Here is a 27,990-nt window from a genome sequence, read left to right as displayed (position 1 = left end):
TTTCTTCAAATCACGCTAGTTTTACGACACTCCCGGGCGGCCGATTCGCGTCTAATCCACCGATAGGCTTATAGGTCGCCAGGGGGCGGAGCTTCTCAGAAGGCCTCGCCTCGCCGTCCGCAATCCCTGCAGGCTCGTGCGCGTTCCCGCCTCGGTCTCTTTGTCCGGGAAAATGGCGCTGGAGGGGCCTTTGGCGGTTTTTGGGGAGCGGGGCACCGGCGAAAACGTCCGGACACAAAACGGTAAACTCTCGAAAGCTTCCCTCGGGCCTTTAAGCCGCCACAGAGTTAACGGTTCCTTCGCCGTTGGTCTGTGGCGCGTGGAAAATTGGGCGCGGCCGCGGCCATCCAACGAGGCCAGCCATGCTGTCTGAAGCCGTGGTCCCGAGCAGGATGGGGCCGGGTCTGGGTGCGAAGTCGGCGCCGCGGAAGCAATGGTTGCCGGCCGGCACGCACTTGTGCTTGGTTAACCCGAAAGGGAAGAAGGGTGGCGGCGTCTCGTTCAGTTGATGGTGGGGGGTGAGGGAGAAGGGGCCGCATGAGGAACAATACGGTGCCCCCCCCCTTTTTTTTGTTTGCCTGTTCGGTTCTGTCTGGGCTCCATTTAGACCTGAGATAACTGCGGACCGATTCTGCCCGCACTGCAACTGACATATACGGTTATCCCTGATTCCCACGTGGGAGAACTTGAGTCACGCCCCGTATGAAGGAGTATGAGGGTTTAGTTACAACGGCACTGAAAAAAGTGACTTGTGACCATTTTTCACCCCTGTGACCGTTGCAGCGCCCGAATGGTCACGAGATTTGCATTTGGATGCTTGGTCACAATGACTCAGGTTTGTGACCGTTTGCAGTGGCCTGGGATTATGTGATCCCGATTTGCGACTTTCTGTCAAGCAAAGTCAAGGGTGGGGGAAGGCAGCTTCGCTTAACAGCCGTGCCACTAATTTAACAACTGCAGTGATTCACTTTAACAAATGTGGCAGGAAAAGTCTTAAAATGGGGCAAAACTCACTTAGCAAATTTCTCACTTAGCAACGTAAATTTTGGGTTCAATTGTCGTAAGTGGAGGACTACCTGTAATGCACTGGCAGTTGAGAAGCAGTGTTGTTAATCCCATCTGGATGCAGAATCTCTGGGGGAGAAGATAAACTATCAGTGGCCTGTGAGCGTTTTAAAATTACTGTAGAAACCATAACAAATATATTCAGTTTAAAAGTAAGTTGGTAGTCGAAGCATTTTGGTCCTTAACTTTTACACCATATTTTTTTTCAGAGTCTGATGCTCCTTTATGTCCTATTAAAATATGTCATGAAGAATGTTAGTTCTTCTGTTGAAGTTAGAGGTGTTTAAATTAACTGTTTCTGAAAGATGTTTCAGAGACATATAGTTCTGTAAAGGGGTTTGCCACAGCTTCTACTTAAATAGCGGTATCTAAGGTTGCTTACTTTCTGCTCCTGTAAGAAATAATATGCAAAGCAGGCTATTGTAGAAAAAACTGGACTGGGTTTATTTTGATTATTAAATATCAGTATTGTGTTGCAGTTAAAGATCTAAAGTTTAGAAGGACAAAGACCGTGACCAAACCACTTTTGTGTTGGTAAGCAAATAGCATGTTTCCATGTGGTTACCAAGAGCCCAGCTGTACTATGGGACTGCTTTACTTATTTACACGTTAGAGAAGAAAACTTCTGTAAATGCTGTCTCTTTTACTCTGGACCCTAAGGCAATATGCATTTATGAATCTCTTGTTTACTGTTAAGAGACAATGTAAAAATAGAGTTTGATTATCCAAGTATGTATAAGAGAGTTTTTTTTTTTTTTTAAGGGTGCTCTTATATTTCAATCTACTGGATTGTCATACATTTATTTCTCTTGTTAAAAGAATTCCAGAAGAAATTGCTAGGTGTTAAACATGTCCCATTGTACTGCCTCTTATTTGCACTACAAAATAAGAGATAATCCGTATGGGATAAATAAATGTCTGTCATAGTCTGATGGAGAAGAATGAATATCAGCTTCTTTTTATATGAAATGGCAGAACAAAGCATTACAAAGAAAAGTACAGTATTTCTAAGACTGAATCATGTTGTTCCTTTGTTGGAGATGATGCAAAGAACCTGAAGTTAATTATGCATAAAAGTCTTCATAATGGCTTGAATTTTGCTTATGATAAGCTGAATGGTTGGATCACAAACTATGGCCTGGGTATAAAACTACTGCTTTGTATAAATTACAGCATACAGTCTATTTTCAAATTCAACTACAAAATACGTTTGTATGTAAACAAGATAGTAGTTGAACTCGAAGTAGTAATTGCCAGTTTTATTGCCCAAATCTATTTGCTATTTTTAAAATACTTAAAAGCATATATTTAGCACTTGAATTGCATCAGTTAAATTTTTAGGAAACAATTCTGCTTATGAAGAAAAATATCTCTTTTCTTGAAACAGTTACAGCTGCTGCTTCAATTGCCAATATTGTAAAGAGTTCACTGGGTCCAGTTGGCTTGGATAAAATGCTGGTGGATGACATTGGTGTAAGTAAATCTTGCTTTATGAAACTATCAGTAGAAAAGAATTTGTCTTAATTTTAAAAGTAGGAAGATGAGTAATCATTTATTCAAGGTAGCCAACTAATATGGTGGGAAGATGGATAGGCAGGGTTTTTCCTCCACCCCAGCATTCCTCTTTACCTCTCCCTGATCTGGGAAAGAAGAAAACTACTCCTACCTCTGTATATATGTAGTCACATAGGTGTCAAAAAAGTAGTCTAGGATACTCAGAAATCTACTCCCAAATAGCCAAACTAGTAGCCTCTTCTTTTGCACTGGAATAGCAAAAAAAAAAAAAAAAAAAAAAGCCTTGGTAGCAGTTTTTGGACTGCTCACTAAGTCAACATTTATGTTTACTTTTATACTGTATTTCTAAAATAAAAAAATAGAAAGAATAACCAAAAACAGGATAAATAGAATAAAATAAAAATAAACTTTTGGTCAGTAGTATTCCAGGCATTAGCCAAAGATGTCATGATGCTCCCTCCCTCTCTTTTCCTTTGCTTCTTTGGCTTCAGTTTGATAGAGGTGGTTTCACAGTGATGTTTCCATATCAGGAAAATATTTTCTATCACTTTGAGCAAGTCACAGTCAGTCCAACCCACTTCATGGGTTAATGGTTGTGTGGACAATAGGAAAAGGGAGGATTAGGTATATTTTAAAAATAAGGGTGGGATAATTCTAGAGCTTAATAAGGACAGTAGCATATTACACATTTATTTTAATAAATTTATATAGCCACACAACTCTCACATAGGTGGCTCTGGGTGGCTTACAATATGTAAAAAACCCACCATATAACTCCCCCCCCCCAATGGCATCAACAACACAATCAAATCAGCCACTTGATTGGCTGTCTCCATTTATAATCACCAGGCCCATTGACAAAACCATGATTTTTAAGGCATAGATTATACAAAGAAAGCTGTCATTTAGCAATACCTAGTGTTGGATTGCTAGACAGCTACGTGATGGTTAAATAGCTAAATACATCATTAATTGAAAGGCAGTTATTTATTCCTCGATCCCAATTGATATTAAGCTACATGATTTCTGTGTATTTGGAATATTAGGATGTGACTATTACTAATGATGGTGCAACTATCCTGAAGTTGTTGGAAGTAGAACATCCTGCTGCAAAAGTACTGTGTGAACTAGCAGAACTGCAAGACAAAGAAGTTGGAGATGGAACTACTTCTGTGGTATGTATGGGTATATTGTATGCTCTCGTGACCATATCAACATTGAAGTAGCATTAATAGTATTTAAAACTTATATTTTATAGTGCAAGTATTTGAAATTAATTTGTGCCCCTTTTAATAATGGCAAACACTAACTTATTATACCAAAACAGCATAATTAGCTCTGGCACTGTCTTCAGTTAAAATACAATTTCACTTGGATACGAAGAACTGGTATGTATCTTCAGAGAAGTTGAAATTCTAAATCCATTTCAGGGCTAATTAAGTTTGCCTCTAAAAAGTGAAATGAAATCTTTCCCATTTAACTACCATTTATTTCTTCTACAAAATAAATGGCTATGCTTATGGGATAAAGGAATAACTGCCAAAGTCTGAAGGAGAAGACTAACTATCTTTTTCCTATATGAAGTGGCAGAACATATTATAGAATAATTTTAACTCTATGCATTTGTCCTCAAGCATTTGTTCAGCGACTGTTGAAGATGATATGATGCTGAACAAGGAGAGTTATGGCCAGTTTTTCAAGTTGTGATGGTCACAGTGTCCCCTGCAATCATGTGATTACGATTTGGGTCCTTGGCAACCGACTCACAATTAAAATGGTCACAGGGTTCTGGAGTTACATGATTACCATTTATGATTCTCAGTGCTGGCTTCCAACAAGCACAGGCAATGCAGAAGTCAGCAGGAGATCACAAATGGTGATCATGGGACTGTGATGCTGCAACTGCATGAGATTCACCTAACAACTGGAGCTGGAAATGGCTTTGTAAATTGGTGTGGTCATGCGAATGTGCTTTATGACCACATCACTTAGTGATAGTGTTGCTGGTCCTAATTATTATAACTAATGAAGGGCTACTTTCAGAAAAAGAAACCATGTATTTATTTATGATGTGATCAACATCACAATTTAATAGTGACAAATATGAGCAGCTAATAGATTTTAATTCCTTGTCTATAGCCAGAGCTTTCTTATTAATCTTGTCACCCTGCTAAAAGAAATGCAAAACTATTTAATCCATCATTAATAATTTAAAACAATTGATTACTTGTTCTCAAGTAATCAATTGTTTTAAATTATTAATGATGGATTAAATAGTTTGTGATGCAAGAATTTAAATTCAGAAAATGTTCTTAGGCTTCCAAGGTAACTCTAGGGTAGTCTTCCCAAATGAGGTCCCCTTGGGATATTTTTACAAGTACATGCCTATGTTCTTGGCTATTCTGGCTCAGTCTTTTAGTTGCAGTCAACAACATATAAAATGTCAACTAGAGGCCTGTGCGCTTCATTGCCTTCAATGTGGCAAAATTATTTTCAGATTATTTTTTGTCCTGGCTGGTTCATCCTACCTCCCCAGCTTTTGCTTAATTTTTGATTATATGCCATGATCATAGGGAATATAATATAGCTCTCTCAATGTTGAAAATTTCCAAAAAAATGAGATGTTCTGCACAGCTTCAGGCTCAACAGTATTCAAAACAAAAAGTTCTATACACCTGAACCTTGGACCGTGTGTTAGAGTAAATTGAATAGCTCTGTATCCTGAAGCAAATGCAACTTGTAAGTTTTTCAAGAATGTCTTTGCTGGAATGAAATTTATGTGGGTTTTTAATTTTTGTTTTGTTTTTTTACTGTTTGTATCAAGGGCGTAACTTTTTCACAGAGTAGTTTTAAATTAAATGTTCTCTTTCATAGGTAATTGTTGCTGCAGAACTTTTGAAAAATGCAGATGAATTGGTAAAACAGAAAATTCATCCAACTTCTGTCATTAGTGGATATCGTCTTGCTTGCAAGTAAGACCTGATTTACTTCAAATGAGAAATTATATAAAATATAATGGGAAATTTTACAATTAAGTTTCAAAGTTTCAGCTAATGCATTTTTCTTTAATCAGTGTAGCATTTTTCAAATATCGATGGTCCACAGAATTATTTTTCAAATATCAGTGATGTTTGAATCAGTGATCTCTCCTATCAGTGATGAGGTAACTGACAAATAGAGCCCTTTCACTGTTAGTTCTATGTTGCTGGAGTGCTCTTATCTGCAACTGGAAAGCTAGTTTTGGACGTAGATGCAAGCAGGTGTTTATGAGTGAGCATGTAAAAGATGGTACACAATGCTTTGTCGGTACGGATTTTCCCCTTTACCAATGGAAAGAAAGGATTGTTACTGTCATGATGTTTGAGAGCTAAAATACAATTTGAGATTTAGAATTTTTTGTGCTACCTATACCCCAGTTGTGGTTCAATAAAGCATAAGGGTTTGGGGGCAAGTTAGCCAACAATGGTCTGGCTTTCATTGACAGGGAACAATTTTTGTATTGTCCCCATTTTATCCTTTGGTCTTTTTCTTTATACAAATCAGTCTATAACTCTACACCACAGTATTTTGGTCCTGGTTTTTAACTTACTTAATTTTGGTTCACTTCATATTTAATGTTTTAATATTTTATATCTCTGTGTTTATGATGTTTATCAAATGCCCAGAGTCATTTGTCAGTGAGATGGGCGGCATATAAATTTAATAAAATACTTCTAGATGTTCTGCTAATGTATCTGTCATGATGGCAGCATATCTCAGTCTTGACAGCATAACAGGGATTTTGCTAGAATATAAAATTGATCTATATTTGCCCATGAATCTTTAAATTGTTTGAAGCTTTTATGTTTAATGATTAAGTGCACTATAGAAATGATATGCTTTGTTTACAAATTATTTAGATGTGTGTTTTTAAATGTTTAGTGATACGTTTTGAAATATTAGAAAGCATAGAAATGCAAGGTCATTGAAAATGTAAATTTAAGATATTTTATTTTTCTGATTTGTACATAACTTACTGTTTGGGGGACAGAACATTCTGGTTCTCTTTTCTTCTGGAAAACTCCAGAAGTAAATAGTTGGTCCACTCACCAGAATGGCCAGAACCATATAGTCTGGAAGAAAATAGAATTTATGACGTTCCCTGAAGGTAGTAAGTTTTGCCCACTCCTATTATATGTATTTTAATCAACATTTCTAAATTGAAAGCATTTCAATGATTCTGTGAAAATACTGAGTTTCTTTTCCCCAACAGGGAGGCGGTTCGCTACATCAATGAAAATTTGGTTATTAACTCAGATGAGTTGGGCAAAGACTGTCTTATTAATGCAGCAAAAACATCAATGTCATCCAAAATCATAGGAGTGTATCCTTTCACAGAGAAAATTAGGAATGGGTATTGTGTAGAAATCAGATACTGACTAAAATATCTAATTTCTGAACAAAAATGGCATTTTTATTAGCATTGAAGAGCATTTAAGAGCCTTGGTAGTACAGTGGTCTAAGGCACCCTGTTATTAAACTGGTTATTAAGACCAGCTGCCTGCAATTACTGCAGGTTCGAATCTCGCCAAGGCTCAAGGTTGACTCAGCCTTCCATCCTTTCTAAGGTAGGTAAATTGAGGATCCAGTTGTGGGGGCAATAAGCTGACTTTGTATAAATATACAAAAGAATGAAGGCTATTGCTTAGTGCATTGTAAGCCGCCCTGAATCTCCGGAGAAGGGCGGCATATAAATCAAATTTTTTAAAAAAATTGTAATTCTCAGTGTTGTGAGGCATATAGGATTTACATTTCATGTATTAGATTATGTTAACCTTAACAGTCTTCTTGTAGTGACAGTGACTTCTTTGCCAATATGGTAGTAGATGCTGTACTTGCCGTAAAATACACAGATCAAAAGGGACAACCACATTATCCTATCAGTTCTATCAATGTTTTGAAGGCACATGGTCGCAGTCAGAAAGAGAGTATTCTTGTAAATGGCTATGCATTAAACTGTATTGTGGGCTCCCAAGGTAAGATCATCCCCTCCATAAAGCAGTAAATGGACATAATTTTAAAAGTTAACACAGTTTTATATCTGTGTATAAACAAGTTTTTAGAAATTGTATTTTTGACTGATAAGTTGACTAGAAATAGTATAACAACATAGAGGTTGAAATTAGTTTACACATTTGTAATAGAGTTGAGGCAAGTATTTTCAGATATATGGTTATCCCCTTTGCTTGAATAGAGTTGACTTTTCTAAATTAAGTTTGTACTTTCCCAATCAGGGTAAGGTATTAGGTATAAGTTTAAACTCAATACTCAGTTTAACTTTCCCTCCATAAATTGCCTGAAAAGATTTGACCAGGGCAGAAAGTGATATTTCAAAGACCGAGAAAGGTGGTGGGATTCAGAATTGAACACAGAAATTTTTGGTTATAAATGTACTCACCTATGGTGAACAGAAGACTTGGGGAACTTTTTCTTTCCACAAGAAAAATAATTGTTTTTATACATCTCTTTGGGAAGAAAATTTTCTAGTAAATTGATGATTGTGCAAGATGATCTCTCTGAATGTTTAGCTTTGCATTTTAGTAGTAATTAAGCAGAAATATGATGCACTTGATGTATGCAATGATACGTCTTCAAAATATTGGAAACTTTGGTGAATTTCAAATATTTTAAAATGGATTATTCAGTCTACCCTCACTGTTTATAATCGAGTGGGACCGCTTTCCCATTTGGGAAAGTATATACAAGTCAATTTTTAAAAACTATACTTATTAAAGTGAACAGAAGTAAACTGAGGGATACCTATGAAAAGAAGGTATCACTGTGTTTTAGATGTATTAAAGTTTTATATAGAATCTTAAGACTATTTCTCTCTTTCTTTTAGGAATGCCCAAGAGAATAGTTAATGCTAAAATTGCATGCCTTGATTTCAGCCTACAGAAAACTAAAATGAAGCTTGGTGTTCAGGTGGTAATCACAGACCCAGAAAAACTGGATCAGATTAGACAGAGGTATTCTATAGACAGCTTTTTTAACTAAAATGATGCAGATGGGCTGCTTTGAAATAGGAAACATAAATAAATCTGTATATTTCTATCATTTGTCCCACACTTACTAAGAGAATGGCATCTTGAATACAAATTTTGACTAAGAATATGACAGTATTCTGTCAAATATAATTCTTTCTATATCCAATAGCTACATTAATCTGTAATTTGCAAGATCTGGTTGAGCTAAATTTATCATTCCTGTGCCTGGTAAATGCATTTTTAAAAGTTAGTAATGCCTCTTTTAGTTACTGATAGTATTCTGAAATGTCTCCCTTGAATTAGTCTTGAAAATTAACCAAAAGATCCAGTGTCATAATGGAGAAATAGATTTCATCTACACTTGATTTTTGAGGAAGGAATGGTTAAAGTATTATTTTGACACACTTCTCAACTATTTTAATTAAAAACTTTTGTGATTCTCTTGAACTTAAGTTTATAGTTCTATTTAATCAGTATGCACTTTCTTATGCAGAGAGGCTGACATCACTAAAGAAAAAATTCAGAAGATCTTAGTTACAGGAGCAAATGTTATTTTGACCACTGGAGGCATTGATGATATGTGTCTGAAATACTTCGTGGATGCTGGTGCTATGGCAGTACGCAGAGTTCTAAAAAGAGACCTTAAACGCATTGCTAAGGCTTCTGGAGGTAATTACAGACATCGCTAAATATGATCACGGTTTATATGTCTTGTCAATAAAGAGCTTAATTATGTAGAACGGGGTCCCCAACCCCTGGTCCATAGCCTGTTGGGAAACGGGCTGCACAAGCAATGGATGAGCGCGCAAGCGCATAAAACTACTTTTGTGCAACGGGTGCACATGTGCAAAACAAATCCACTCCACCCACCGCTGCTGCTGCTGCCTGTCCGCAGAACCAGAAAGGTTGGGACCGCTGATGTAGATGATTACTACTGTTCCTTCAGACTAGTAGATATATAAAATTGTTAATGTTCCTTCAGACTAGTAGATACATAAAATTGTTAATGTTCCTTCAGACTAGTAGATATATAAAATTGTGGTGATTTTGTCAAATCTTTTTTACCTTGTATTAGCCATCGTTTGTTCTAATCTGGCAAATCTGGAAGGTGAAGAAACTTTTGAAGCATCAATGCTGGGACAAGCAGAAGAGGCGGTTCAAGAACGAATTTGTGATGACGAATTGATTTTAATTAAAAAGTAAGGATATACCTACCTTGCATAATTTGTAATGGATGCATTTTGTTGTAACCTTTGAAAATATTTCCCATTTAATTGCTGCCGTGCTATTTTCAAATTGTATGAGCAGTTATACGCGTGGGATAGATTACTTTTAGTCCCCCTATAAACGTTGAGACAGTAAATGTCTTGACTTTGTTGATGGACTTGGACACACAATTCTAGCATTTCCCTACCCTCAAGGTTAGAGATTTATAGTTTGATAATTATTTCACAAGGATTTTTTTCTTTCTGAAACAGTACTAAGGCACGGACCTCAGCTGCTATTATATTACGAGGAGCAAATGACTTCATGTGTGATGAAATGGAGAGGTCTTTGCATGATGCTCTTTGTGTGGTCAAAAGAATACTAGAGTCAAAGTCTGTTGTACCAGGAGGTGGTGCAGTTGAAGCAGCACTTTCCATTTATCTAGAAAATTATGCAACCAGCATGGTAAGTATTTAGTTAAAGTTTAAATTATGTTTTTTTTAGGAAATCAGACTTTAATTAATATTCAGTGCTGTCTATATCTGAAAAGTTTATAGAACTGGGACTGGAGAGGGCATTTAAGTCCTTATTTCCTGCTTAGTGCAGACCATATTAAAGCTTTGTCCGGTGGCAGTCCAGTCTTCATTTCAGCACATCCAGCAAGTGTAGCTTCATTGTCTCTCCATTATTTTATCATACATTAGCTTAAATATTAATAGAATTTTTCTTTGAATTAGGGATCACGAGAACAGCTTGCTATAGCAGAATTTGCAAGATCTCTTCTAGTTATTCCAAATACGTTAGCAGTTAATGCTGCTCAAGATGCTATAGATCTTGTTGCAAAGCTCAGAGCATTTCACAATGAAGCGCAAGTGAATCCGGATCGCAAAAATTTGAAGTGGTAAGTGCATAGAATTGATGGCAAGATTAGAATATTGATTTATTTTATGCATGTTTGCTTAATCTTGTTGAATGAATCAGAATTGGGCATGAACATTCAGCATCCTAAGCTAAAATGATTCCTAGTTTTAAGATGCTAGCATACAGTAAAGTAACCATATAGTTTAAAGCAAGAGTTGGTGTTTGGTCTTATATAGCTGGTTTATAGCTTGCTTTATCAGAAGAAATGGAGTGGTATATGTATTTTGGGTGTGCAAAATCTAGATTTTAATGTGTGGAGTGTTCTTGATAATTCCAGAATGTTCTAGTTTCTTTCTGGATAACAGTCAAATTTCGTGCATGGATTGGCGATTTCCAAGAAGTTAATCCACCAAAATAGAAGTGGTTTGTAATGTTCTGGATATAACTTGAAACAAACTTTCCCTTGGGATTTCAAAAATACTTTTCACTTTGAGGCATTAACTTCTGGAAAACAGGTGAATCTTAGAAGGATCAGCAGGCCCTGACCAGAAGTTGTCATTGTTATTTGGAATATTCCAATTTTTTAATGCTACATTTTACCTATTCTTAGCATATATTACAGCTCCTACTCTGTCAAACATTATGGCACCTGAAATGAAATCTGCCCCCATCTTTCTGGCCTTCCGGAATGGCCTTAAAACATGGCTTTGCCAGATGGCTTGGGCCCGTGGTCCTCTCTGCTGGAGGTGGCTTAAAGTATAAAAGAAGGCTTCATCACCTTGCTGTCCAGCCCCTTGGGTTAAAGTCTTCCTAATTTTAACTCTTAATTTTTTTTACTGTTTTGTAAACCTCCCAGAATTGCTTTATCAGTGAGATGGGCAGCATATAAATTTAAGCAATAAAAATAAATATATGATAAAATGGTTGGGTGTTTGCAGGGAACTACTAAGTACTATTTGACTTCTGTTGCATTTGATGTTGAAAAAGTTGAAGTTGATCTCTGGTTTCAGGTTCAGGGTTTGAGAATATCGAAGACATTTGAAATGTGCATGCCTGTTTAAAACAGTATTTTTTTTTTTTAAGGATCGGTCTTGATTTAATCAATGGGAAACCACGTGACAATAAACAAGCTGGTGTATATGAGCCTACTGTAGTCAAAACAAAGAGTTTAAAGTTTGCAACAGAAGCAGCAATTACTATTCTTCGAATTGATGATGTTATTAAGTTGCACCCTGAAAGTAAAGGTGAAAAAGGAGGATGCTATGAAGATGCAGTTCAATCTGGAGCAATTGAAGACTAAATGAATTTTTATTTACCTATTCCAGTGAAATTCTCTCATCTGTATTAACTAGTATGTTGATGAAAGCAAGCTGTCAGACCCCTGCATAACTAGCAAATAAATGAAATATGGCCATATTTTGTATTTGTATCAGTATTATAATGCAGAATGTAAAGGGGAGGAGGTTGGAAATAACCTGAGGACTTCAGCGGTAGCTACCACTAACAAAGTCAGATTACAGCCAAACACTTAGATCTTGGTGCATTTCTTGTAAGTATTTTGCTACTAGGAATAATGCAGAATACAAAAACTTCCCTTGTATGCACACAAACTCTGATTGTAGCTTTATGCTAGTGTTGAAGGGAGAAAAAGTTATACTGACTATTTTTCTCAAAAGTAGGATGAAGTTATCTAGAGGTTATTGGGGGTATGTGAATAATATGTATAGGCTGCCTTCTCCTTTTAAAAGATTCAGTGGATCCCTTGTCTTCATTAGAAATCTTAAGGCAAGAAGAGACCAAGTAGATTGTTGAAGAAAGTTCTACTTAAACTGACAGCAGGATGCTTAGATCTTGCCTAGTATCAATATATAGGTATTGGTTTATATTTCTTTATTACTTACTAATAAAGATGAGTCATGTTACAAATTGATACAAAATCAAAGAAAAGTTTCCTTTTATCTTTCTATACACATAGCTATGCCCATTCCTCCTCCTATACATAAAGCTGCAACTCCTCGTTTTCCACCTGTTCGTTCTAGTGAATGTAGAAGTGTAACTAGGATTCGACAACCAGATGCTCCAAGAGGGTGGCCAAGAGCAACAGCCCCACCTTCAATGTTAACCTGCAAAAAAAAAAATAAAACATCAGAAGCATATGTTAAACGTAGAAGTCTTCCTTTCCTATTTTGGAATCTAATATTTAGAACAAGGACTGAAACCTCTGACAATAGATTTTATAGTGAAGACTCTTATACTGAGATCAGAGGAAAGTTTATCTCTTGAGGCATCACTTGCACAACATACTTGCCTGTTCCTACTTCAAACATACCTTCAATTTTTCTTAGCATTTTTAGACAAACACCTCTATTTGGCTATTCAATTTTTATCCGCAGCCATCAAATTTGTGGAAGGAACGTTCTGCTGTGATCTCCAACTTTACTGCTCACCTACGTAGTACTGGAACTATCATAAAATGGTGTTAACTTCCGGCGGTTCTACCTAGGGAAATCAGTTATGTCTGAATGCAGCCCTGAAATAAGTGCTTGGCCTTACTGCCATGCGCTCAAAAGCCCGATTGGGGCTTTCCCCCAAAATAAGAGATGTCTTATTTTGGGGGAAATGGTATATATTCCTGAAGTACAATATTGCTCTTCAATTGCAGAATCTGCTAATGCACTTGAAGTAAATGGACCACCAAGAGAGCCCCTGAGAAACTTCCAGAGAAGGGGCGTTGGTCTTGCTGAAGACAGGCCAAATAGTAGGGCCTTGTACTGATAGCGTCAGCCTGCATAGTGGAACTCTAGGAACTGCCAGTGGGATGGCAGGATAGGCACGTGGAGGTATGCCTCCGTCAGGTCGATGGATGTTAGGAAGTTGCCTTCTCGGATGCTCTCCAGTACGGACTGGAGGGACTGCATCTTAGAATAGAATAGAATTGCTATAGAATAGAATAGAGTTGGAAGGGACCTTGGAGGTCTTCTAGTCCAACCCACTACCGAGGCAGAAAACCCTACACCACTTCAGACAAATGGTTGTCCAACATCATCTTTAAAATTTCCAGTATTGGGGCATTTACAACTTCTGCAGGCAAGTTGTTCCACTGATTAATTGTTCTGTCAGGAAATTTCTTCTTAGTTCTAAATTGCTTTTCTCCTTGATTAGTTTCCACCCATTGCTTCTTGTTCTATCCTCAGGTGCTTTGAAGAATAGTTTGACTCCCTCTTCTTTGTGGCAACCCCTGAGATATTGGAACACTGCTATCATGTCTCCCCTAGTCCTTCTCTTCATCAAACTAGACATACCCAGTTCCTGCAACCGTTCTTCATATGTTTTAGCCTCCAGTCCCCTAATCAGCTTTGTTGCTCTTCTCTGCACTCTTTCTAGAGTCTCAGCATCTTTTTTACATCGTGGCGACCAAAACTGAATACAATATTCCAAGTGTGGCCTTACCAAGGCATTATAAAGTGGTATTGAACATCTTGAACCTCCTGTAAACCAGGTGGTTGTTTAATCTCTTCAGGTCCAGGATTGCCCTCTACCCTCCCAAGGTCTTTGGGACTACAAATAGGATGGAGTAGAATCCCTGCCCCTCTTGGTTCTCTGGAATCAGTTGGATAGCTTGAATGTCCAACAAATGTTGGATTGCGGCCTCTGAGAGGCCTCTCTGTGTTGTCTTTTGAGATGGGGCAACGAATGAAGAATCTTGGGAGTGTGGAGAGAAATTTGAGGGTGAGATCTAGTCTCACCGTGTTCCAATGCATTTTGGTCAGCTCCCATGTGAGCTGTGGTTTTAGCCTTATATAGGAGAGATTTAAAGAGGGCCGGGGGGGGGGGGGTTGGAGCTATTCCCTCATCCTCTGAAAGGACCAGTTCTTTCTGGTCGTCATCTCCTGAAAGTGAGTCTGCTCTGCATGGATGAAGGACGTGAGGCCCCTGAAAAGCCACCAAGTCTCTTTGAACCTGGGGTGCTAGGTGTTGGCCTTGATGTAGTGGGGTGTGACAGAAGCAGTCTGATGGCCTTGCTGCAAGCCTGCAGCAATCCCCTGGGCTATGGCCTCTTGAGATCAGAAGTTTCATCTGATCAGAAATTTCAGGCCCCTGGCTGTTCCTTATGCAGAGCCCCGCCGCTATGGGTGTAAAGGTGGCCTCTAGAGCAGGATTCCTGGTGGCTCCCAATGTCTTTCTGCTGGCAGGTTTGACAGTGGAGCAAAAAAGACCTCATTGCTGACTGATATAAATGGTGGCTGAGAGGATTGCTCTCTGGCACCATGTGGCAACCAGGCCTGAGAGCTGAATGCATTCTGTTGCCTTGCATCATTCAAATGATCTAACAGCTGTAAATAGCAGGAAATGACAGGTCTTCCCCTAGGGGAATTTTCCTGTCTCCTTCGCTTGGCTTCTCTCTCAACCTTGACAACTTCTTTGTCCAGGGCCTTTTGATACTTCCGGGCATCCTTCTCCTCAGCCTTAGAGGCCTTTTTGGAGGACAGGGCTTTTGTTCTTATCCGGGCAGCCGCTCCTTTAATGGCCAATTTCGGCACTGCGGAGCTTTTCTTGGGGATTTGGGACAGGACTGGGTAACCCTGGTCTTCCCCACTCAGTTGTGGCACCTCTGATGGTGTGGAATCCACCATTTTGAGCTTTTTGGCCCTCTGGCAAGGCAGGCTCGCTTCGGATAGGAACCCTACTGCCGCGGCTTTTCCTGCTTCGCTGCTGCAGAGTATGCACCTGGAGTTAACTAGGCAGTGATCCCAGTCCCCTCCACTGTCTGTGGGTAGATGACAGGGATCTCAGCTCTATCCGCTTGAGCCGGATCAAGGCGGCTGTGCCGGATGGACTGGGGACCCAGCTGGGTCGAAAGCTGCTATGCTGGATGGACTGGGGAGCCAACCGGGTCTAAGGCAGCTATGCCAGATGGACCGGGGGCCAGCCAGGTCGAAGGTGGCTATGCCGGATGGACCACGGAGCCAGCCGAGCCCGTTCACTGCTTTGCGAAGGCTTACACAATGCCAAGGATCTTACTGTGGAGATGAGCAAGAATCCAAGGAATAAACTCTTGTCTTTTTGTCCTAATTCTCCTGAGGAGCTATCTTCCAAATGTGTCTCTGAGCCAAGACTCAGTCAAAACTGGGATCACAGGCAAAGGAGGCGTGACCAAAGTAGATTGACAGACTCAGTCTCAGAACAGAAAGGCAAGAGTTAACCCATTCCTTGGATTCTCCTCAGCACATAGGAGAAGGGATGCATACTATTTCATGAAGTAAATTTTGTGGTTAACTCCTTTTACTGTCAATAAAATCACTATGATATCCAGCCTAAATATTAACTAATTACAACCCACTTATTCTGATCCCACACCCTGGGGAAATGGAAAACAAATCCAATCCTTTGTAGGACAGCCCTTTAGGTAAGATTCTTATCAGTCTTCTGTTCTACAGCCTAAATCAGTGATGGCTAACCTTTTCCAGACCGAGTGCCCAAAGTGCATGCGCAAATGCACGCACGTGCCCCCGAACTCCCAAAATGCAATGCACGTACGGCCCCTGTGCATGCACGGCAGAGCTGAACTGGGGCGACGGCTCACGTGCCCACAGAGAGGGTGCTGCGTGCCACTTCTGGCACGTGTGCCATAGGTTCACCACTGGCCTAAATATATCCAATTCCTTCAATTGTTCCATGTAGAACTTCGTTCTCTGAACTTGCTTTAATTTTTTAATGTCCTTTTTGGACTGCAATGCCTAGATATGTTCCTTGGCAAGTGCTACTAGAAGCATACTGCTCAACATAAGCTTTATTTCCAAAAGTCAATGAAATTTTATTTGAATACTAGCATCATTGAGTGCCAAATTATATCTGATGTTCAATATTTCCTTGTGTGTCCCACCCAATAATCAAATCAATTCCTTGTGGGCCCAATCTAATAAATCAATAATTCTTTATGTGTCCAAACAAATTTCTTGTGTGTCTAATATGTCTTTACATTTAACAAGCAGATTTTTAAAAAGTGAACATAAGATTCTGAGAAGTTCTGGATCACAGCAGAGAAAGATAAACTTTTAATCACTGAAGTACCAATTTGTATTAGAAGGAATTCCCCATCTATATAGTTTGTCAAATTCCCCCAAATTAATGTCCTGCAATTTATTTCAATTGACAAACTATTTTGAATATTACCCTTCCCATCCCACCTAGAAAATATTGCATATTTGCATCAAACAAAATATATTCCGATGCTCTATTCAACTGGAGCAGCATAAATAAACATTTGCAGTATTTAGAGTATTGTGCTTTTATGGCAATGTTAAACATACCTTTTCTGGCTTCAGTTTTAGTTCTTTTGTTATTGCGACACCTAAGGCAGCAAAAGCTTCATTAATTTCATACAGATCAACTTGATCCAATGTCCAACCAGCTTTTTCCACCTGCAAGATCAACAAACTTGTTCAGTTAACACGGTTAAAAATCATGGCTGAATTCTATTAAAAAACAATGAGTCCTGTTCTATTTTTTCCCAACATTTGTAATAGTTAGAGATAAATGAGGCTCTGGTTACAAATACAGTGTTTAATAAACAATTCGATGCTCAAATCAATATTTAAGAGACAGTACTGAAATAAACTCTAGTCTGGAATTTAAAATGCATAAGGTGTAGGGCAGTGGTGGGTTGCCCCCAGTTCGGACTAGTTCACAAGAACCAGTAGTAACCGGTGCCCTGCCCACCGCCTCAGATGTCATCAGCGATCTGCGCATGCGTAGAAGCTTCCCGTTGCAAACCAGTAGTAAAGGTAAGTATAACCCACCCCTGGAGTAGGACCACAAATACATACAATTCCAATGTCACCACTGATGGATTTATCCCCTCCAATAGCTATGATAAAAATGCACAATTCAATTAACTCTTGAGAGTTCAATCTTCACTAATGACCAATGCACTTGTTTTCTTTCCACTAAAGGATATGTGCACGTGCACAAGTACATACACAAATATACATTTAATATCCAGAAAAAAATGGCTGGAAAAATTCACTAACAAGGAGAATGAATGAAACATTTATTAGCAAAGCTACCATAACTCTAAACAGGATTGGAATGGGTTACACATATTATGATCTGAATATACTAGGCTTAAAAAACAGTTTGATTTTCAGAATTAACAGATTAATTCAGTGTAATGGACCCTGTTCCCTACTTACAGCTTTTTTTATTGCCGTGATAGGTGCTATTCCCATAACTGAAGGATCAATACCAACTTGAGCTGAAGACACGATCCGTGCCAAAGGAATGAGATTTCGTTTAACTGCTTCTGATCTTTTCATAAGAATAACAGCAGCAGCACCATCATTTATACCTGAAGAGGAAAACAACTAAAGCTAGCTTTAAAGTATCTAACAAAGCTTGATACTTCTCCAGATACATCAGTTTTGCCCAGATTTATCTTCATGGATATTTCTATCATAAAGCACTAATTTCCAGTGGATTTTTTTTAAAATTTGGCCAGGATGAGGCATAAGAAAAAAAGAAATTTCCCCCAGAAAAGATCTGTGATCTGTTCCTTAAACTAACATGTTTCTTTAATCATCAAAGTTAAGTCACTTGCAGACAAAACAAATCCTCCTTAGCAATTCTCACAGCTGGTTATCACCATCAAAGTTTTTTTTACTTTTTTCAACAATAAGTGTCCAATGTTGTAATGATCCAATTTCACCTGGAGGTGTCTCTCCAGAGTCCACAATTCCAATCAACAGTCTGTAAAAGTATTCATTTTGTTTATAATCCACATCGCCAATCTTCACTAACTTTTTATCCTCTTATTTTTTGTCAATTTATAGTCTAATTTAAAATTTCAAAGTCCGCTTTTCCCCCTTTTCTTTTCCTTGATATAAAACTTCTATTACAGGTCTTTTTAGATTTCCCTTTATTTTTCGTCAAATTAAAGAAAGATCTTTTCAATTTCTTTCTGGGTTCTTAATTCTTCTAATTTTTTAAAGTTCTCCAAGTATTTTAATCCAAAAGAAACAATTTTCTGGTCGGGTTTTGTCACTTTGTACCTTCCGCTTTAATCTTCTTCTTCCGTCCTTTCCCACACCCGCTAGCCGCTGGGACATTTATAAATAATTTAAAAGTCCTCTTTCCCCCCCCCTTTTCCTGCCTATGAGCTAGTTGTCACTCACCCGGCATCAATGTTCTGCTCAATTCGCCGCTCCTGCACAATACTTATTCTGGTTGCCCCAGTTTACTGCAGTCGCAATGGCCGCTGCCCCCCGCTGCCGAGTCAGGGAGAGTTTCCTCTGACCTCTGAGGAACTTGCCTGTTCCTCTTGGTCTTCCGAGGTGCCTCTCCGTCTTCCCTGTCCCTACAGGACAGGTCCGGTCCGAAGACCCCTCGGCAGCGGTTCATCAACCAGGATTTCACAAAACTCATCAGAGCCTGCTAATCCCAGACTGTCTCGCCACAACGCTTCCAGTCCAAACTAACTAACATAGTTTACCTCTGAAACAACTCTTAACTTTTTAGGTTAGTTATATAGATGCTTTAAGTTCATATCTCGGCTTGTCGTTGGTTCAGAACTGCGATAGGAAATAATCACCAGTAACGCACAGAGAATCAGGGTTTACTTTGGCAATGATAAGCTTGCAGTCAAAAGTAAAGTACAAGTCGGTGTTTTGGTTCAAAGTCAGCGCTGGGTGTAATCACACCACAGCGCTATTTAACAAAAACTCAGCCCCTTAAACATACATCCGGTGATTATCAATCAAGCACCCCCCACTCCCTTAACAGTAATAGCTGCGAGCACCAGAGCAGCGAGGACAGCAGAATCCGAGAGGCCCGGCAACGTCATCAATCATCGTCCTGAATGCTGCTATCCAGGAACTGTTTGTGTGTTCGCTGCAGCTGCTTATCTCCACTCCTTCGTCTCCCACACCCCCGCATCGATGGCGAGCTCCGGTAGGACTCGACATCATATTTAATTCAAAAGTACATACAGGTAATGCCCAGGATATAAGCGTTCATTTAGCGCCTGTTCGAAGTTACAAAATAAACGCCCCCTAGTGTTTACGAGCAAGTCCCAAAATTACAAATGTTGCAGCATCGCAGCAGTTGTTCTCCTCGTGAAAAGTGTTTGCAATATCTGTCTCCTGTTCCCCCCCCCCCAACTCTTTCTCACCACCACCAGGGCACTTTTTGGAGATCTGAATGACACTGGAAGCATCACGGAGGGATTTGCTCCATTTTGAAATGCCCCATAGATGCCGATAAGGCCTTTGAAAATGGAGGGACCCTTTTGAAAGGCCTAATAGGCGTCTATGGGGCATTTCAAAATGAAGCAAATCCCTCCATTTTCAAAGTCCCCATTTCAAGCATCCAGCCACTGTCAGGTCCACATCTGGGCCTGGAAAAGTGTCCCAGTGGTGGTGGTGGAAAGGAGTTGGGAGAGGAGTAGGAGACAGGCACAGAAACACTTTGCGCCCAGGAGCTTCCATTGACTCTTCTCTCCCTCAAAGCGAAGGAAACTGTGGCAAAGAGGAGTCAGATCTTTGCAAGGTAAGTGAGTCCACCATGGCAGAGAGTGGGAAGCTGTTCTCCCCCAGCTACGGACCCCAAAGAACGCAGCATACACAAGTACAATTTTAAATCAGTCTTTTCTGATTTCAAAGAATTCAAAGAACAATAACTCAGTTCTGAGGCACAGTATTTCAGATAACCATAATCTTACTGTAGTTGGCAGAATGCCCAGAAGCAATTTGCAGGAAAACTGATGAAACAAGAGCCAAATCAAAATGTTTCTGGAATCAAGACGCGAAGGTATTTGAACGAAGTTGTTTCCTGCAAATTGCATCAGTCATCGTCCTTCCTTAAATAGGCTAGGGGAGGGGCCAATTAGCCCCAAGCCTTACTCTCGAGGAGACCTCCTCCTGAGGAGTCACTCCTGCCTTTTAACAGCTCTACGTGCTTGTGCATCGAGAAGAGGCTCCTCTTCTTCTTCTACTTCACTTATGGGAGCTTCTGAAGGCCATGGTTGAATCCCCGCCTCTGGCACCACCTCTTCTCCAGCCTCCTCATTGTCTGACTCGAGTGCCAGCTGCACAGGCTGCTGGTGCAGCACCACACCAGCCTCCTCGCTGTCGGAATCAGCTACCAGCTGCACAGGCCGTTGACGGGCCACAACAGAAGCATGAGGTATCTCAGTGGGTTGGGGAGGCCTATTCCATCACTAGCCACCACCCCCCCATGGCCTCCCCCCCGAGATACCTCATGTACACTTAACAAACCGTGCATTCGCCCACGCATTAAATTAGTGAACGGGTGGACAAAAGCAGGGAGTCATCTCATTCAAGGTATGAGATTCACTCCCACGAATCCTCGAGGTATGAATGGAATGGGTAGGGTCCATTACATTTGTAACTGGTGGACTACCTGTAGTACTAGAATCAAAACTTTTGCAGTTGTAATTAATGATCAGTACCATTGTTTCTTCTTCTGTATTTTTTTGTTTTTTGTTTTGCCATTTTGAGGGAGGTGGACTTGGTATTAGGTATAATTTTTGAATGGTTTTTTTGGGTGTTTTTCTTTAATTTAATGTACTTTCTATCTGGTCCTTTGCATTCTTTGTCCAACACCTTATTCACACAACACCACACTCCAATAATTCATGTTTCTTCCACTACATCCAAACTGTGCCAATTAAATTAGAAAAATGTCCCCATCCCCTTATTCTTCATCCTTAATAAAATCGGATTGCTAAAACCAGAACAGATCTGATTTTATGACTTATCTTTAAATTGCTCCACAAACCAACCTGAGGCATTTGCTGCAGTCACGGTGCCTGTCCCATCAGTTATGAAGCAAGGTTTCAACTTTGCCACTGTTTCTAGGTTGCACCCATGGCGAGGATGTTCATCAGCTTTAACTTCTGTGGGGCCTGTCAAAAACAAGTATTTCAGCAGCAGCCATTTTATACTTGGTGCAAAAAAGGAAAATTGGAATTTTTCTATAAGGAATTCTACTTCCCATGCTACGCAAAGATATGAACTGCCCTTACCGATGGTATTTTAACATCTGATAAACTGTCAAAGATGTATAAGGGTGTGTCAAACATATGTTGGAAATGTTAATACCTTTGAAGGTACGTTTTTATCACCATAGAATTCTACATTGGGGTTTAAGTACAGTATGAACCAAATCTGTTGTTTGATTGATTTTGGATTAGCGTAAGAAGTAAAGTCCATCCGCTGTGATTTATTCAACATATCAGTATTAACCAAACTATAGCATAAATAAATATATTAAACTCATAATAGGGCCCCAAAAATGGATTTATGTCTTGAAATTTTAAAATTCAGTGAGATTATTCTTTAAATTACTATTAAATTAATAAAAAAAATTTTTTAAAAATACATGTTAATGAAACAGGAAGAAACTTTGGTTCAATCTATGAACCACTTCAAAACTGACATTGTTGTAGCAATGAATGTTAGATATCATTCTTTCCAGATCTCTAATTATTCTTCTCTTTTCAAAGTCTAGATGTTTATAATTGGGAGCACACAATGGTTACATTCACAATTTTATCTCCGTCTAGCAGTAAAGACTGCTTTACTAATTATGCCTGAGGTTACTAAGTGTCTCTCCCTTCCCCGTACACCAATTATTGTAACACATGAGGGCGGAAGAATTGAAGCAAATAAACATGAATATAAAGATGAATCGTTATAGTTAGAAACATATCCCATCCCTTTGTCCACTATGTCAAACTGCTCACTGACCTCTTCTAGAAGGTACAACAACAGGTACAATCTCTTTATCAAAATATCCACCCTTCTGGGCATTTTCAGCCTTGTTCTGTGACATTACAGCCTGCTGGTCTTGTTCTTTTCGAGTAACCTTCCATTGTTTGGCTACATTTTCAGCTGAAATAATTAAAAAATACAGTAGATACTCTAATCACAATGCGTCAGAATTTAGTTACTATATACTTATTATATTTATTACACTAATTCTTCTAATACTGATAACAGAATGCATCGTTTATAGCATGTAATGTTCACACATTCCCACCAGGTTTGAATTGGGCTTTGTTGGAAATGTACTTCCACTGAATATATGAGTGCACAACACCACAAGCAAAGAAATGCAATTCTGAAATCCTGTGAGGTTGATCCTACTTGACTAGGTGATTAGGACAAAAGAAGCTATTGAAAATCAACTGAGCAAGAGGTGCAAATGGCTGCAAAGTGGTGGATGCCTTTGAAGATTATTTACAACCCTCTCTAAGCATTTTACAGATTCAGCGTATTGCTCCCAACAATATGGATCCTTACTTTACCGCCATCAGAAGGATGGAAGGCTGAGTCAATCTTGAGCCGGGAAGAATCGAACTGCCGAACTGTTGGCAGCTGGCAGTTAGCAGAAGTAGCCTGCAGCACTCTGCCACCATGGCTCTTAAGCAGTTATTTCCATGCTATTGTAGTGTATGGGTACAGGGATTCATTGCAATTACAGCTGGCAAGCCTACATTGCAGCTAGACATTGCTGAATATTTTTCCTCCCATCCTTATAATTCTTGCTTCCTCCCCACTCTTCCTTTTTCCGTGAAATAAAGCCGGGACACGCTTTTATCCAATCTTTTTGTAAATCTTGTTCATATGGCTTACCTGTAATACCCATGTGATAACTGTAGAAGGCATCTGTCAAGCCATCTACAATAATACTGTCTTGCAAAGAGGTTTCTCCCATCTTCACGGCATTACGCAAATGGATGACATGAGGAGCCTATGAAAAAAACATTTTAACACATTTAGGACTTCGAAGCAACTTTCTTTAGAAGTGGATGGAAATAACCTCTGGGGCACCCATTCTCGCTGTATGACCCTTCCATTCATTGGACATAAGTAAATCTAACATAGAGAAGGTATCTCAACTCAGTTGTAGAACACATGCTTTGTATGCATGAGGTTTCAGTTTCGATTCCTGATATTTCCCATTTGAAGAATGACATGGTATGTATGAATGAGAGTGTAAGAAAAAAGAAGCTTCCATATTGCTTCCTCCTGGATTCTAGCTGGGAGGAAGGTGAAGTCTTGAAATAAGCTAAAGAATATTTCACTTTAAGACTAGAGGCATCTGCAGGTGAAAGACATATACACATCTACTATATGCACAATAATCTCACTGCTATTTTTTATCAGAAGCAACAGTAAGACAAAAGGATCAGAAGAACTGTTTGTCCTCTGCCATGGACATTTCAGAAGAAATTGTGCCATTCAAATATGAAATATCAGGCCAATGTCCAAATGCCAACAGCATGAAGGAAAGCCCAACAATGGCATTCTTTCTTTCTTGACTGTGTATGTGTCTGTCATGTAAGTCTCTCTCCCTCTCTTTCTGTGTGTGTGTGTGTGTGTGTGTGTGTGTGTGTGTGTGTGTAAGTATGTGTATACACACATGTAATGATAAAAAAAACAAACCCTAACCCTTACCCTATGTACACTCACACACTTACAATAAACAGATTCTTCCCAGCTATCTTTCTCTCTGGCCCAACTACATTCCTTACTACTTCTACTCATATATACTAGAGATTCAAAGGAGAGAGTAAGTTCAATTTATGATAAATCATGGTTGGAATAACTCAGGTTTGTTTAAAACAGAAACACCCTAGCAAACAAGTTACATTTTAGTTATCCAGGGTCATTTAAACCATAGCTGTACAATCCCCCTTACTCTCCTCCCCCCTCCCCCCGGCAAAATGACTACTTGGGTTTATTTCAACTTAGTTTCCCTTCAAGGTTTAGCAATAACCCGTTTTTCCTGTAAAATTGTTACTCCTGCACTACAGGTTTTTTGGGATATTCTGGCATGAATAGCAGCTAACCCAAAGCCCTAACAGTTCTAACTTGTTTCTGGCTGACCATAAAGTGTGAAGCAATTTTTTAGCACAAAGTGCTAATTCTTCCGAAGAAATGACATGATTGAGTATAGTTTTTTTTAAAAAAACAAAAACTGGACCATGCTTTATAAACTTTTTAAATTTCAAGAAGCTTTATAAACACACAAAAATATGTCATTATATCTTAATGCAAAAAAAATTCCGGGTTTATTTCAGATTTTGTTTTGTACTTTGCATGAATCAGGAAGTAATCTAGGAAAGCATGATTACTTGATCTCCTAGTGTTATATGGAGCCACTCAATTCTATACTCAAAAGTTTTAGATATTGGTGGTGTTCATATATGATTTGTTTTGGCATTGAGTCATGTTCTGTTTAACAAATTGTGGTTTAATAACTCTGCCTGTGTGCCAATAAATATCTCAAATTGGGCTGCAATGATAGAATAATGGGATTGGAAGGGACCTTGGAGTTATGTCAAGCCTCAGCCCACCGAAGCCCAAGCTATTATGGTTGCAGGTGTACCTGGTGAGAAAGAAGTTGCTCTTCATAAAGGCTCAAGCTTGTGTATTCTTTAATGCAATAATTCTCCCATGGGAATCATCTTTCCATGTTTTTTCAGCATAGGTCTTAGGAGCAGCAAGCCTTAACCTTCTGTGAACATCAAGTAGCCTTACCTTGCTCATGTTTTCCATACCACCAGCCACCACAATACTGGAATCTCCTGTCATAATAGACTGAGCCCCGAGACACACGGCTTTCAGGCCTGATCCGCATATCATTTGACAACTCCAAGCTGGTATCACGTATGGAATCCCTGCCCCGACACTGGCTTGTCGAGCAGGATTCTGGCCAGCACCTACAGAAATAAACACATAGGAACGACTATGCAGGTCATGAAACTGGAGAAGGCTAAATTAGAAGGGGAAAACACTAGAAGGGGATCTGAAGCAGTAAAAGTATGGGTAACAATACAGGCAGTTAGAACAGACAGTCATGTTGGTGATTTAACACACCCAGAATTGTGGGAAAAGAAAGCACCATTATTACATTCTTCATTACATTCCTGTCCTTGTTTGCCACCACCAACTCTTCTCTCTGATTTATGCATGCATACTTGGAATCGCTACTGTTGCAACAAATAATGGGAACTGCAGAAGGAGAATCTATGCAAGAATAAGAAGGAAATGTAGAAGTTGTTTCATCTGCTATTTCCAGGAACATTAGAGATTGCTACACAAATTGCTAGTTTGGGAGATTGACCTTGAACATATGAAAAGAAAGAAAGTACAATTTCCAATAAATAAAACTAAAGAACCATAATTCATTCTCTCCCTCTTTTTCTCTCTCTCTCTTTAGTTTCTGCATTACAAAAATGCAAGAGAAGAGGCCATAAATGGGATCCAGATCAAAATCCTGGATAAATGCTTCATCAAGTTCATACCTGCAGTTAATACTTGTCCAAGTATAACTTCAGATACTTCTTTAGGATCAATTTTTGTCCTCTCCAACAATTCTTTAATGACTACTGAAGCCAATTCATGGGCATGCAGGGTTGACAAGACACCATTGAAGGATCCTAGATAAAATATAAAAGTAAGAAAGAGGTGTGTTTTAATTCTACTCTATTTCCTCTTTCCTTTCCTATTCTTCTTTTAAGCATTCTAGATAACATAGAAAGATTACAATTCTAGGAAAATAAACAAATATATTTTCATGGGTATACTTGGGAGTTAAGATATGTGTATATTATTCATTAAAAGTCTGGCATTTTGTTTTATTATCGAGTCTAATGTCAAACAATTTGAGAACTGATTCTTCAAATACAATAGCATTTTCTTGGTCTGCCAGATCACTAGATTCATTTATGAATCAGACAACATCCTATAGTACAGTACAAGGCTTTATTTGGGAGAGCACTATTCCGGTTGTCATACCTAGTAAACTTCAATAAATGCATTTTGTGCATCTATTTTTTACCTCCTTATGCTAAATAGAACTCAAAACTATCTGAACATTTTATACGTTTTATTTACAACTCTTTTAATTAGAAAAACTTGGGCTGTCTAATTTTTAATTATACGTACAAGAGTCCTCATTGCTTTCTTGTTAAATATACTCAGGAATTATTCGTATCTCTAACTATGATGTTTTACATGGATGTTTACGAAACCGATTTAAGTTTGTTTTTTTTCTCTGCTCTCCAAGATGCTCTTCTAGATGGAAGACCAGGAGTTGGGTTTTATTCATGACAGGAAACAAGAGCCGGAGACCAAACCATCCTGGTTCTACCGGCCAGGCACCAATCAGAGCAAGAGGAATTCCTCAGCAAGAGTCGCGAAGCAATCACAGCGCATCTTCACGCGGTGGCTCTATAACTCATTCTCCAATCACTGAGAGAAAAGTACAGGCGAGGGAGGAGCCTTGTGGATTACGCAAAAAACAAACAAAGCAACGGCTGTGAATAAGCCAACAGATGGGCAAGCAAGATGGATCCATTTTTTGTATCATTTCTTCTGCCGTCGTAGCATTAACCCCCTTTTTATTTATTGCAAGCTGTCTAGAGACATTTAGGTGGGGTGGGCGGTGAATACATTTGATAAATAAACGGACCGGGCGCGGGGGAATTCCACCCACCGTTTACCTGGAGCTTAAGAATGGCAAAGTCTAGATTGCAACACCAGCTCTTGCTAATAATTTCCCGTGTGCTCTCCTAATGAATCTCGATGGTTGCTCCGCAGACAAAGGTAGCGAAGAAACGAAGATGCCAAGTCGGCGCGAGCTTTGGGGGAGATCAGATTGAAGAAGCAATGTCCGTGTAGTGTGGAGCGGTAAAAAAAATACGTTAGAAGGACGATTTCGCCTGCTATTTTGCATACGGCAGCTAAAATTAAATCTTGTTAAACTCCATCGGACTACCAGGAATATCATTTCCAATCTGTTATCCGAATAGTAAAATAAGCAATTAAGAAGCCCTGTATCCTCTACAGTTCTCCACCTCTTCTCCCCTACCACGATCCTACCTCGGTTCATTTTCTTACCTTTCTACCACGGGCAGAAAAAGTACAGGATTTCCTCCCATACCGGGCAGCATAAAAGGGGGGGGGGGAGAAAATGGGGCGAAGGGAAATTTCAGAATGAATGGACCATTCAAGGTGGGAGCAAGCGGGATGTCAGTCCACGAAAGCGCCCCTTTCAGAGCAATCCGAGATCGGGCCCCAGGAGTAGCTTCTACTCACCGACCGGGGTCCTTGCAGCAGCGACGAAAACGACGGCCTCGTCCCCGCGATCCATGATGCTTCGAAGAGGCAGAAACACCTTCGCTTCTGCAGCCGCGCTCTTTGCCGGTGCAAACAGTCTCGCGCCTCCTTTAGACTCAGGCAGCGATGCGCACCTTAGTTCTCATTGGTTGCCTCGGGCCCCGCCCACC

The 27,990-nt window shown here is 39.4% G+C and overlaps 2 protein-coding genes and 2 non-coding genes across 4 annotated transcripts; 3 read left to right on the top strand and 1 right to left on the bottom strand.

Moving 5' to 3' along the window:
• The first annotated feature begins 74 nt into the window (after nucleotides 1–74).
• TCP1 (t-complex 1) lies at nucleotides 75–12,620 on the top strand. Its single transcript, XM_034428538.3, has 12 exons — nucleotides 75–242; nucleotides 2,453–2,538; nucleotides 3,627–3,755; nucleotides 5,455–5,552; nucleotides 6,833–6,943; nucleotides 7,414–7,595; nucleotides 8,462–8,588; nucleotides 9,100–9,275; nucleotides 9,682–9,805; nucleotides 10,085–10,277; nucleotides 10,550–10,713; nucleotides 11,757–12,620. Exons 1-12 carry the CDS (start codon nucleotides 173–175, stop codon nucleotides 11,971–11,973), a joined length of 1,677 nt encoding a protein of 558 aa, XP_034284429.1. The 5' UTR covers nucleotides 75–172; the 3' UTR covers nucleotides 11,974–12,620.
• LOC117672132 (small nucleolar RNA SNORA29) lies at nucleotides 1,916–2,051 on the top strand. Its single transcript, XR_004593135.1, has one exon. It is a non-coding gene; the product is annotated as a small nucleolar RNA SNORA29 (small nucleolar RNA).
• Nucleotides 4,049–4,181, top strand: LOC117672131 (small nucleolar RNA SNORA29). The gene has a single exon (XR_004593134.1). It is a non-coding gene; the product is annotated as a small nucleolar RNA SNORA29 (small nucleolar RNA).
• On the bottom strand, nucleotides 12,549–27,990 carry ACAT2 (acetyl-CoA acetyltransferase 2). The gene is made up of 9 exons (XM_087887644.1): nucleotides 27,800–27,990; nucleotides 26,005–26,139; nucleotides 25,238–25,419; nucleotides 23,327–23,444; nucleotides 22,439–22,582; nucleotides 21,472–21,594; nucleotides 17,867–18,021; nucleotides 16,985–17,095; nucleotides 12,549–12,796 (listed from the first exon to the last, which is right to left on the bottom strand). The coding sequence occupies exons 1-9, from the start codon at nucleotides 27,852–27,854 to the stop codon at nucleotides 12,629–12,631; spliced, it is 1,191 nt and encodes a 396-aa protein (XP_087743770.1). The 5' UTR covers nucleotides 27,855–27,990; the 3' UTR covers nucleotides 12,549–12,628.

The sequence above is a fragment of the Pantherophis guttatus genome, chromosome 1, assembly GCF_059756535.1.
Source record: "Pantherophis guttatus breed Tessera chromosome 1, ASM5975653v1, whole genome shotgun sequence".
Classification (NCBI taxonomy): domain Eukaryota; kingdom Metazoa; phylum Chordata; class Lepidosauria; order Squamata; family Colubridae; genus Pantherophis; species Pantherophis guttatus.
This window is presented reverse-complemented; position numbering and strand designations above follow the sequence as displayed.